This window comes from Brienomyrus brachyistius, chromosome 18 (assembly GCF_023856365.1).
Source record: "Brienomyrus brachyistius isolate T26 chromosome 18, BBRACH_0.4, whole genome shotgun sequence".
Taxonomy (NCBI): domain Eukaryota; kingdom Metazoa; phylum Chordata; class Actinopteri; order Osteoglossiformes; family Mormyridae; genus Brienomyrus; species Brienomyrus brachyistius.
In genome coordinates, this window is record NC_064550.1 from 19,315,556 (window position 1) to 19,327,985 (window position 12,430).

Genomic DNA, 12,430 nt, shown 5'->3' on the forward strand with positions numbered 1-12,430 from the left:
TTCCGCGTTAGACTGACAATCATTGTATTTGCACCTGAAACGGTGTCATATATGTTTTCTTGTTGTTGCGCGTGTAACTACGATTAATTGTTTTCTATATGTTGCTAAGTTTGCTTTTACGGTCTTTTTATTTGCAAGTAAAAATTGTATACAGATTTATTCATTCATTGTCTGTTCTAATAGAAATAGCTTGGACACCCCCGGCACGATAGGTGGCGCTGTGCAACTATGATTAGACTTTGCGTTACGTGACGGAAAAGTGTCTGTGATCCAGATCCATGTGCTGAGACGTACCAGGCAGTCTCTAAGTACCTAGAGGTCGTGCAAGTGGAGCTGTCTTTTATGTAGTTCTCGTATTTTGTGCGTTTTACTCGATCTGTGTTTTTAAATTGTAGCACAGAGCAACGTGATTTCTGCGTGATAAGACTGAGAGCCTACAGTTCTCCCTGGATTTTACAGACAAACGGAGAGATGTCAACTAACCTAAGTGCACCGGTGGGTACTGTGCATTTTTTGTTGGCGAGTCGCCACCATTAATAGGTGATCGAGCTGTGTATGAACACTGCTCATATGCCTCAAGTTTAATTACTCGACGAAAGAAATTGAGTCAGTTGCATCCAGGTGCTGTATTGTATTGTTGGTCTAGGAAACTTTTTTTTCAGGTCGTGTCCTGTGATTTTACATACAGTCAAAATGCGGTGTAAGACTACAGTGGGAATATATAGTCATTTATAAAAACCAGTTGCATTAAGTTTTAGGGACAGTTTGACTAGTTGTATACCATCACATTTTAATGAATACCTGTAAGTTACACTAAGCATGTAAGAATAGGCTTGGATTTCTGCACAGCGATCAGAGACATCTTACTGGCAGGATGCCCATTCAGTCGCTGGTGAACCGTGGTGGGTGGGTCCTTAAAACACAAAGGAGTGATTGAGAAGCAGTAGGTCACACGCTGTGTTGCAATAAAGATGGTGAAAATAGAAAGTAGGGTCCAGTGTGAAGTCATGTCACTATACTAATCAATAATATATTTTTACAGGACGGAAATGAAAACACGAGCCAAGTTATTAGGATCGGAACCAGAAAGAGCCAGGTATAGTTGCCAATGATCTAAGAAGACATTTTGTGGAAGAAGCATAAGTTAACTGTAATTAAATTTTTTTGCAAATATGTAGTTGAAATTGGCCTCTTTGAAACATCTGATAATTTTAGACTTCGTTGTTCTGAATAACATTTGGAACTTAGAATATTACTTTGTATCCTTTTTTGTAAGTAACTGTCATATACAGATGCTTTGTTTTACAGTGTAGCAAAAAAAAAAGTCATGCTTTAAATATTTCAGCTGGCCCGTATACAGACGGACAGCGTGGCCGAGAAACTTAAGCAGCTGTATCCAGAAGTCACCTTTGAGATAGGTGAGTGACACCCATCATTTGGAATAAACTGCATTCTTAAGCAGCTTCGTTCTGGTGGTGGATGTCTAGACTGAATTTTTATGTTTATACATGCTTACCATATACTTAGTTGGGCATATTAGGAAAGTTTGGACTAAATGATGTCTGGGGTAATACTTTTTTGCTGGAATAATTTTTTTTCATGATTCATAAAATCATTTCATTTATGATTTTCCTTTTCCCTTTTCATTACAGTTGCTATGTCTACCGTTGGAGACAAAATACTGGACAAAGCCCTGTCTAAGGTATTTTTATGCTGAAAGTAAACCTACCCTTGGCTTTGTTTACTTCCTTTTTGCCTTGGTAGGATGTATCTTTAAATGTGAATAATAAATACCATGTTCGCGTGTCATTCGTAGAGGAGCAGGCCCAGGGTTCTTGCCTTTGTGAAAAGTGTGACTTCAGTCTGTTGTTGTTGTTGTTTTAGATTGGGGAGAAGAGCCTTTTCACAAAGGAGCTGGAGAACGCTCTGGAAAGGAAGGAGTAAGTCTAGAAATGGCAGCGAATCTAGAAAACGAGGTGTCAGAGATCCACCGCAGGGCACCCTTAACATCATTTTGCCCACTTTGGTGGGCGTGGCCTCCACAAAGTTGGCACTAATGGTCAGATTAGCATATAATTAACTGTTGGATATGTGTCATTGGAAAAGCAACAGTGACAACAGTAGTATAAGACATTTCGGTCCGAGATTTATGTTGTTCAACAGAATCTGGCTGGTTTGAATAGCTAGGAGTGAATGATTCTGATACTGAATCTTGGCAAAGCTTGGCACACACATTAAACACATCTCTCCACATTTAAATTCAGATCGTCAGTATTTCAAATGCCTTTCATACATCCGCTTTATCGTTGTTTTCATCTTTCATCATGATTTCATCTTTGCGTATGACTCATGGCATGCAAATGAAAATGACTATAAAGGCTAATGCTCTACATTAACTGCCCCTTCATAATGCGTTTATAATGCATTCGTAGACCATTCAGTGCATCTTCATAATGCATTCATAGAACATTCTTAACTAGACCATAACATCCTAACATACTTTAACTTTTATATACGTTAATAACAAACATTATAATTGTAAAGTACTACTTACTTTTTCTATGAATGTGTTATAAACATGTGGATAATGTAAAGTGTTCCCCGATAAAGATGGTTTGAGTGACTGAAGGCTTTCTTGAGAGGCTTTTCTGTTGAAACCCCAGTGTTTGGCTGTGTGGCAGGCAGCTTGTGTTTGGAGATGGAGTCTGAGCTGTCAGGTGATGTTACTCTTTGTCTTCCCCGCTCAGGGTGGACCTGGTGGTGCACTCCCTGAAAGATCTCCCCACCTCATTGCCACCAGGCTTCACCATCGCAGCTGTGCTCAAGTAAGTGCTTACGGTTCAGTGGTAGCATATTCCTTCTGTTCCGGAAACTCTCACCCTTCCCCTTGTCTTTATTATGATTAACAGTCCACCCAAGAACTGTTTTGTCCAGAATTCCCTGACAGTGGAGTAACTTTGTTCACAATCCTCCAAAAAACCACATTCTATCGTATCCAGATTTTTATGTTCATTCTTTTGTTTTGAGTCTTAAGATATAAATGAATCACCGCTGCAAAGGGGTGGGAAACGTCCATGGGAAGTTAAGCTGAGGCATTTTGGAAATATTGAACTCTGAATGAGCTGTAAGATTCGGCAAAGAAAGCCAGCTGTATGAATAGTACAATATAGAATATGATTTGTATTGCAGTACGTTTTGATGCAGATGCTTATTTTGGGATGTTTTCACGTATACATAATTACTCACAAGCACTCGGTTACGCAATGATATCACTATTAGTGCGGTCAAGGTGTAAAAAAACCACAGGTTTCTAACTGAAAATTCCCAGTTTTGCGACCATAACGTCAATGTCCAGTTAATTTGCACAAAATACTGATCCAGCTTCGTTAGACTTGACAGTTCTTTTGAAATTATTCATACCTAATAATTCTAGGTTCTAGGTTTTAGATGATGGATATAGTACCTTCTTTTTTAGAAGGTTTATGATTAATTATATGCTGTTAGACTGAAATTAAGACAGCAGGCTGGAAATAAGTTTAAAAGCACTGTGAACTGCCTCGTCTAGACGCGAGACTCCTTATGATGCCGTGGTTCTCCATCCGAAGAACGCAGGCCTGACCCTGGATACGCTGCCAGTGGGAAGGTAAGAGAACCAGAAACCCAGACCCAATTGGATTAAACAAAACAAGCTGCTTGTACAAAAGCATTGGCTCCGTAATATTACAAATGACAGAAGAAAATCTTTCCTGAACGGATGGCTGTGCGCACCGTCTGAGGCAGCGGAATGGGTCGGAATGAGGCTCTTTTCCTCCCTGAATTCCTAATGGAACCTTTGTCCCGCGTTGTAGTATGATCGGCACCAGCTCCCTACGCCGGGCAGCCCAGCTGAAAAGGAGGTTTTCTCACCTGGAGTTCAAGAACGTCGTATCCTTTAAATGTTCTCGGGACGCGGGCCCGGAAGAATGCGTGTGACCTTGAGCGCCGTCCTCCGTGTGAGGGACAGACGTGTCCCTGTCATTACCGCCAAGCCGTAGAGCTTGTCTCTGAAATACAAAGCAGCTTCTCACAGTCAGTAGTACAGTGAGTCCAGCTGACCAATCATACCCTGCTGTAAGAAATGATTGGATAATGGCATTATTTAGCTACAAAATGGCATTGTGCCCATTCAAGGCTGATTTCCTTTGTATTTTATCTAATGTCCAGTTCATCAAGCTTTGTTTTAGGTAGATGCATAGATATACAGACGTACTTATTACTTTACTGACTGGCTAATTAATCAGTCAATCCCCTGGAAGGGAATTTGGGTGTTAATACAGTAAAAGGAATGACAAAAAGGCAAGAAATAATAGTCAGTGATATACTTATTAGGAATCTCTTTTAATTGAATTCTTCCTGTGTGTAGAAATGCAGTGTACAAAAATGCTTTAATGTACCAACAGTACTGAACAGTAACGAGTGACCCCAAATGCAAAAGGGATTTGTACAGTCCATCCATCCATCTTGTGCAACCGCTTGTCCTATTCAGGGTTGCAGTGGGTCCGGAGTCTATCCTGGAGGTTTCGGGTGCCAGGCAGGGAACAACTAAAGGCGGGGCGCCAACCCACTGCACATGCACAGACCATAACAATGCAGTACAAAGTGTGCAGTGAACAAGAAATAAGTAGATGGATAAATGAACATTTTAAGTATTTGGGGCAGCAGTTTTCTCTTGTTCCAGAAGTGGGTTCAGGTTCTCTGTCCGCTTGCTTGCAATATGATTGATTATTTATTTATCTTTTTCTCTGCGTGGCAGTTGAAAGTCAGAATTTCTTATAAACCCTGTTACTGGCTACTTACACTGTCACTTTAAAGCTGTGCTGGATACACCAGGAGACCTTGAAGAAACCATGAGAGTTGCTGTGTGTTCGTGTGCGTGTTTCTATCACTGCTGTTGCTTAACATCCGCCTCCCAGAGGGGGAACCTGAACACGCGCCTTAAAAAGCTGGACGAGAGTGACGAGTACTCCGCCATCATTCTGGCAGCGGCAGGCCTTCTCCGCATGGGCTGGGAGAATCGGATCAGCCAGGTATCCCGGACTCTGGAGGGCACCTGCGCCCCATTTCGCTGGTAAAAATTCATGGTGTGAAACGGCTAATGATGTGGAGATTGACTCCTACTATTTTGCAGATCCTGGATCCTGAAGATTGCATGTATGCTGTGGGCCAGGCGAGTAGTGGGGCTGCTGATTGGCCAGCGGGGGGGGGGGGGGGGGGGGGCACCGTGCTCTTCTTTGAAGCAATATCGATGACTCTGAGGCAGTTGAAATGGAAACGGTAACATTGCCTGTGGATTGTGTCATCTGGGCGCCTGTCTGTGTTTCAGGGAGCTTTGGCGGTGGAAGCCAGGGCTGGGGACGATGACATCATGGAGATGCTGTCTGTGCTGAATGACCCGGAGACGGTGCTGCGCTGCATTGCAGAGAGGGCCTTCCTCAGGCACCTGGTACGTCTGCCCGTGCTGTCAGGGAATGACCTCTGAGATCGCCGCCTGTCCCTCCCACATCTGTGTGTGTTAGACTGCATGACATGTTGCACCTTGCAGTCAGGGGGCGGCAGCACATTACAGGGGGGGGGAAACAAACAACCCAAACCGTGAAAAGTTCCCTCATGCATAATATTTCATTGTCTTTACACCGTAGCATCGCTCGGGTGCTTGGAAACCCAATAGCAGGTGTTTTCACTCGCATGCACCTGCGAGCTCTCACCTCTCACCAGAGGCCTGATGTTCTCTTCCTGCCCCCCCCTACTCTTAGGAGGGCGGCTGCAGCGTGCCGGTCGCAGTGCACTCCGAGGCAAGGGGCCCTCAGGTATTGACGTGCGACACGCTTGTGCACCCCGCCATCTGTTGCCCGGCTTGCAGAAGTGAGACGTTTCTGCTCAAAATGGCTTCCGTCGGAGGCGGGGGGGGGTACTCTGAATTATTCATGCACAGGACGAATCCATCAATTTTAACAACGGTGCTTTAAAATGGATAAGGCTGTAGCTCGGTATAGCCTGTACCTAATAAGTAGATGGGAGGGGGGGGGGGTCCCTTTGGGCCCCTTACCGAGGCCTTTAACCCCTAATGGCTCCCAGGACTAGCTGACCCTCGACTGTATGACGTTTTCGATAACAGTGCCTGCTAAATAAGTAAAGTGTTGAAGTAACTGAATAAGAACAATGGAATTGTGACAGTGGAATTGTTGCGTTGCTCGACATTAATTGTCTCGCCACATGCTGAGGTGGCAGCCTTTGTAAGGTTTAGGAACAGTGGCAAAGACTTTCTTTCAACTCTCACTCGCTTCTCCCCGTTGCAGTTGTCCTTAACTGGAGCCGTCTACAGCCTTGATGGGTCAGACTGTGTGAAGGAGACCATGCAGACCAGCATTGACACATCAAAGGTCTGATCTCTTCCCCCGTACACACACTCACAAAGTGTCCCTGTAAGCTATACAGTGGTGGTGAATCATGTGGAGGGAGTAGAGGAGGTCACACCTAGTCACCTGACGCCGTTCTCCGTCAGGGGGAAGACGAGGAGGTGCACAGGAATGCATCCCACGTCGGGGTCATGGCCCCCGGCCTGTGGATGGCGTCTCGCGATGCGGCCGAGCGCCTTGGGGTGGACCTGGCCTCACTTCTCCTCCAAAGGGGAGCCAAGGACGTTCTCACCCTGGCCAGGAGGCTCAATGATGCACGGTAACCCGGGCGGGAAGAAAAGCGGGACCAGCTGGCCGAGAGAAACCCCCGTGTCAACGTGCATTCCCAGTCTGTACGCCCTGCCCGTCTCCCCACAGACCTCCCCCCGCTGCTGGGTTTGCCAAAGATTAAAACCCAAGGAACTGGATGGTGCTTAGCTAGGGCACCGGCCATTTGGCTCAGCTCCATGCTGAAAGGTTTATTATCTGAAATCGCCACTGCTCACAAGTTAAAGACCACAAAAATGTTAATATGTAGCTAGTGTAAGGAACCCCTACAGAGGGCATTTTACAAAATTATATATATATACATATATACACTATCTATATATACATACGCATATTATCTTATGGATTTTGAGGCATATAGAGAGGTTTTGCTGCCTTTGTCGACATGCTGTTAAATATTGTCAGTATTCCGTGTATGAAAGCACCAGCAGAAATTGTGTTTACAAGAGAACCCATTTCCACTTTTTAAATAAGTGCCTCTTTTGGATTGGCTTGTAGTGAGTAATAAACAAGCCTTTATTTTGGGCACGAGGGTTAATCAACTTACAACCCAAGGACACTTTTTACACCGTTTACAAAGCAGATAAAAGTAAAGTAGCTCCCTTTGTATGATGTTTTTATCCCAATGGAGAGAAAATGTCACAGTGCCTTCCCACAACCAGCACGTAAAATGGCTTTTAAACCAGCATATCCCACAGCCTGCCAGGACGTGCCTTAACCAAAAATGTAGCAAATAATGGCAAAGACGAAAACTCTGTCGTTAAATGCTCAGTCTGTTTCATGTACATATATATGAGCCTTTTTCTTTGGTTCCATTAGTGGCTCGGTTGATTTAAGACACCAAAGGCCTTATATGTGGTGTATCAATGCAAAAGTGAACTGGAGACAGGCTGCCACGAAGCGTTAAGTGTGTTTGTATACAGCCCAGAATCTGAACTGCAATAAAATTTTCACGTATGAGGTAATAAAGTGTCGCCATTTTCCTTTAGAATTGCGTTTGGATGCACGTGGTGCTCTTACACAGAGCATCCCGTGTTTGGCGGTTGGCAGGTGTAAGCGGACAGCATGCGCCGTTTTCTTGCAGCAGTTCGTAGGAAACACCTGCACCGAGCTCCGTGATACGATGATCATAACAATGATGACTAAACTAAACCTCCCCCCTGCCTCCTTTATGGGTTGTCTTATATGGGCTACTATGAAACCCCAGGGGGGAAGAAACATCCAGTTAAGTAGTATAGCGGCTACGGAGTCCCTTAAGTGAGATCACTATGGTACCCACCGAGAAAGCCTAAAATACCTCAATTAAAAATAGGGAACGCCTTCGGCTAAGCTCCACGAAGCAGCGTAACCTTCACCGCTTCCGCACACACGTGGATGGTCCCAGTCCGGAAAGTGGGCTGCTAATGGGATGGACGCGGGTCACCCCTGGGACTTGGGCCAGTCCCTGCGCATGCGTAGTCAGCCAAGACGACCTCATTGAGGCCTTCGTATTTAAAACAACTGAGACAAGCTCACGGCAATTAAAACTTTTTTTGCAACAGAATGTTAGAAGCTTCCCTTTTACAAACACAAGCCTATAAAAACTGGAGGTCAAACGGAAACCCGATTATCCATAAGCCCGAACACGTGCACCATGCTGCTTTGTTCACTACCATCCCAGGACCACACTGGATCAGCAAAGTCACACAATATGATGTTGAGACACTTTATTACAGTCAAATACAAAGGCTTCGAACCACGAAACTTGCTCTTTAGAGGAAGACCTAGGTGGCCCTTAAAAGGGCCTTTGGGTTTCAGTTCAACAGGAGCCGGCAGACTAGGCGTCAGCTTAGTACTCCTGCGATTGCTGAGAAGCTTTCTTTCCCGCCTTGCCGGTAGCGGGGACGGCTTGTCCAGTCTTCTTTGGCAACAGCACAGCCTGAATGTTCGGCAGGACACCACCCTGAGCGATTGTCACGCCACCGAGCAGCTTGTTAAGCTCCTCGTCGTTTCGGACCGCCAGCTGCAAGTGGCGGGGGATGATGCGGGTCTTTTTGTTGTCCCTGGCGGCGTTGCCGGCCAACTCGAGGATCTCAGCGGTGAGGTACTCGAGGACGGCGGCCAAGTAGACAGGGGCCCCGGCACCAACTCGCTCGGCGTAGTTACCTTTCCTCAACAAACGATGAACACGGCCGACGGGAAACTGCAGTCCGGCTCTTGAACTACGGGTCTTCGCCTTGGCGCGGGCCTTTCCTCCGGTTTTGCCTCTTCCAGACATGTCGGTCAAAAGACAAAGATGCGATTTCTAGCAAATCAGTAACGAACGTTCTTTAGAAGTAGAACTGATTCTGTTCTTCAGGTACTGCAGTTTATATCCTTACTCTAGTATTTAAACCCGCCCTCAAATTCTATTGGACAAAGGCTAAGGAACAACATGTGATTTGTTAAAAATCCTAAGGGCCCGCCTTCTTCCAAAGACCATTGGCTAAAATGGGCTCCTGTGTAGTGACACTGAACTCGCCAGCCAAACAGAGTTACCCGCAATGGAATGCGGACATCTTAGGTGCGTCCGGAACGCTGTGCCGTGAGTGGTGAATTGCGCTGTCTATCAAATTCGAACCGTAGGCTTTTCGCCAGTTAGAATTTCTCCCTCGAAAATTTAAAACCCAAAACTTTGGGCGCAAATTCAGCGTCGCTGCTACAAAACATCGGTGTAAAAAAAAACGTGGCACTGACATAATTTATGTTTGGATAATCTGATTAGTTATCATGAGGATGTTGGCCGCTTTTAATTTGCTTTGTTCTTTGTACGGATATTTAAGCTGTGTGGTTCTCTATGTGCCGTATTGTAAGCATGCAGTTAAACCAACAGGCTTATCCCTATTATAAGGATTTTTTATTTTTAGTGTTAATTCGGAAATATTTTCCATTCGTTACGTCCTTTATTGTACGATTTACTAATGTCCTTTACTCGAAAATGACCAAAGATGATTTCGCCAGTGAAACCATAAAATTACATAATGCCATCTCGACAGCCACTGCAATATAAACGTATGAAATGCTTTGTCATGACACCAAAGAGAAATTAAAGCCAAGAGGTGCAAATCGTGGATGTTTATAATGGTGGTGTTTTACAGTAGTCTGTTGCAGTGGTTCCCAAGATGGTGATCACGAGATGAATTCCAGAATATGTGAATAAATTTTAAAAACGTTTTCAAATATCCTCGTAGGACCTACAACAAACAAATGCTTTTTTCAAAGTTTTTTTTCTTGGTATCTTGCCGTGCATTTTGCCAGTCAATAAGGAACACGTAATCCTTCGTGTTTTGTATGAAGACCAACTATATCCGAAATTTAAACAATTCATAAATTTTTCATTATAATATAGGTCAAATCGACTAGATAAAGACTAGAGATAATACGCGCCGACATTTATTTAGCCACTTATTTGTTCATTTTCCGGAAAATGAGCGCACGTGCTGTGCTGCGCGGTTCCTAAATCATTGATGATCAGGATATAATCTTGTTAATAGATCAAATGGTCTGGGATAATGAAAGTCCTGTTTTTACCTTAATGCAATTCCGAAAGTAGTTATTCTAATAACAGAAAATCAGCTACTTTGCTCAGCTGGCTGAAGTGAAAATTTCGATTCGAGACTAGTCTGCACACGCATTTACATGTATGTTACAGTTTTATTACCTTGTAAATAGTCTGTAGGGTTTGCAAACTACCCCGATGCTTTTCATGTAGCTAATTTTAGGTTTATAATGGAATCATAGATTCCTTAAGATGTCTTACGTGAGAGTCAGATACGTTAGTTGGCAACCCCACGATTAAATCGGAAATATCACAAATTACAAATATGTATTTATTACTACTAAAACGTTTTTATCAATTAACATTTTGCTAGAACTGCCGTGAATTGAATCTTTTAAGTGAACTGAATGATCTCTGCCATTGCACTGATCGTTTAATGATTGATCGTACATTTCGTTCAAAGAGAGCAAAGAACCTGATTTGGATCTACCCACTTATACGGATGGACTTTCTCAGCGGTCACGTACATTAAAATAAATACATATCGCGACTAAATGTGGAGGATCATCTCAGAGTGATCGTCACCAAAACTAAACCCAGACTGGACTAGTGCCCCCTCCTCCTCCGCACATCGCATTTGCTAAGTCTAACTTATTAGATTGCAAGATCCATATACGATTATTTATGTTTGATAATTTATTGTGTTCTTTTTGGGTCATCAAAGCGACGTGTGCGTGCATGAATATGCCTGTTAATGCGCATGCGCGCCAACCGGGGGTCGCGAGCCTCAGTTATTTTTGGGGTCGTGTGCTGAAAAGTTTGGGAACCCATGATTTATTTAATACGGAGTACTTCCTTTTACATCGGTATCTATTGTCTTCGCGTAATGCTTTTGCATTGGTTTTGAAACATAGCCATCCACTTATTTTCCATTATAGTTACCGTTTAGGTTTCACATTGTAGAGAGTTATACAACAAACTTTTTTAAAACATGCTCTTTGAAATGGTAATAGCAGTTTAATGACCACTCAACGTAGCTTCCGATAGTTAAACACGAGAAAACGCCCACTTTCTCTCTTTTATTTCTTCCTTTACTTTTCTATGCGGAACATACTGAATATACTTTGAATATATTTAGAAGTCAACAGTTTTCTGAAATAATTTATTTTGAATAAATAAACAGGTGAAATCGTCACAATGATATAAAGCAGACTTCAAACATCTGAAAAGACCACAGTTGTATTTTTAAATAATTATAGCAATAATAGATTAACATTTGTATTTCGTAAAATCGATTCCCTAAAACATCCAGGCTACGTACTACGCTATTGAGGAAAGTGTCTCACAGCAGCACAATGAAGGAGGAAACCCATAATCTCCAGCGAATCACGTTCTTGCGTCGCTTCCCAGCAACAGTCAGGCAAGGCTCCATCATGCAAGTCCAGCAAATTAATTTTATTATCAATTTTAACCTGTCGGCCCTAAAAATATACGTGGTTAGAAGATGGATAGGTCAATGGATTTTAATGTGTGGATTTATGCCTGGCACTACTGCGTTCATGTAATCACACTTTTTTGTTATAAGAATGTCACCAGAAGGTCAGAATTGAGTCATCTATGATGACAAAACAGTCCATCTGCTCAATATTAGGTCAAAAATGATTTTGTAAAATGAAATTCTTTGCCCCATTCACGTGAAAATTATTCACCGCTGGGATTTGGGATAGGAAATTTGCAAACTTTCCGATTTTCTTTAGCTTCAAACTGTTGCCATCATAATTGCTTATACATAGATACACACCTTGTGACAGGCCAGGATAAAATGAAGCAAAACTGTACATTAGACAGAAAAATCTTTTTTGAAAAGATTTAAACAACTCCCTATTTTCTTATGAACTGACCCTATAGTTTTAAATATAAATACAGTTGACCACTTCTATATACAAGTAATAATTTGAGCATGAATGGAGCGAAGCTGAGTTTGTTTTCAAGAAACCTTATTAAACCCTAGAAAACTACCCGCAAGGTCAAAGGGATTGTCCTGCATCTACTGAAGTAATTATAAACTTTAAAGGAAGCAATCTGACTAAGTAGTGATGCCAATTAGCCTCTTCTGAGTGTTATTCTATTCAGAATAATTCCTGTAGTTGTTTAATTTAAGCTTCATTTTTTGAGCTCTCACCTTATAAAT

The 12,430-nt window shown here is 43.0% G+C and overlaps 2 protein-coding genes across 2 annotated transcripts; one reads left to right on the plus strand and one right to left on the minus strand.

Annotated features, from left to right (window-relative positions):
* Positions 1-210: 210 nt before the first annotated feature.
* LOC125712834 (porphobilinogen deaminase-like) lies at positions 211-6,720 on the plus strand. Its single transcript, XM_048983330.1, has 14 exons — positions 211-495; positions 1,043-1,096; positions 1,346-1,418; positions 1,653-1,702; positions 1,885-1,940; positions 2,748-2,825; positions 3,566-3,643; positions 3,849-3,924; positions 4,953-5,066; positions 5,168-5,210; positions 5,367-5,482; positions 5,793-5,846; positions 6,336-6,419; positions 6,542-6,720. The coding sequence occupies exons 1-14, from the start codon at positions 472-474 to the stop codon at positions 6,716-6,718; spliced, it is 1,077 nt and encodes a 358-aa protein (XP_048839287.1). The 5' UTR covers positions 211-471; the 3' UTR covers positions 6,719-6,720.
* Positions 6,721-8,413: 1,693 nt separating this feature from the next.
* Positions 8,414-9,098, minus strand: LOC125712835 (histone H2AX). The gene has a single exon (XM_048983331.1). It carries the CDS (start codon positions 8,977-8,979, stop codon positions 8,551-8,553), a length of 429 nt encoding a protein of 142 aa, XP_048839288.1. The 5' UTR covers positions 8,980-9,098; the 3' UTR covers positions 8,414-8,550.
* Between the last annotated feature and the right edge of the window lie 3,332 nt (positions 9,099-12,430).

Bases quoted from the DNA above. Each gene is read 5' to 3' on its own strand.
- LOC125712834 (XM_048983330.1), top strand. From the start codon at position 472: ATGTCAACTAACCTAAGTGCACCG. The intron at 3,644-3,848 runs GTAAGAGAACCA...CCCGCGTTGTAG, and splicing joins GATACGCTGCCAGTGGGAAG to TATGATCGGCACCAGCTCCC. The intron at 5,483-5,792 runs GTACGTCTGCCC...CCCTACTCTTAG, and splicing joins GGGCCTTCCTCAGGCACCTG to GAGGGCGGCTGCAGCGTGCC.
- LOC125712835 (XM_048983331.1), bottom strand. From the start codon at position 8,979: ATGTCTGGAAGAGGCAAAACCGGAGGAAAGGCCCGCGCCAAGGCGAAG.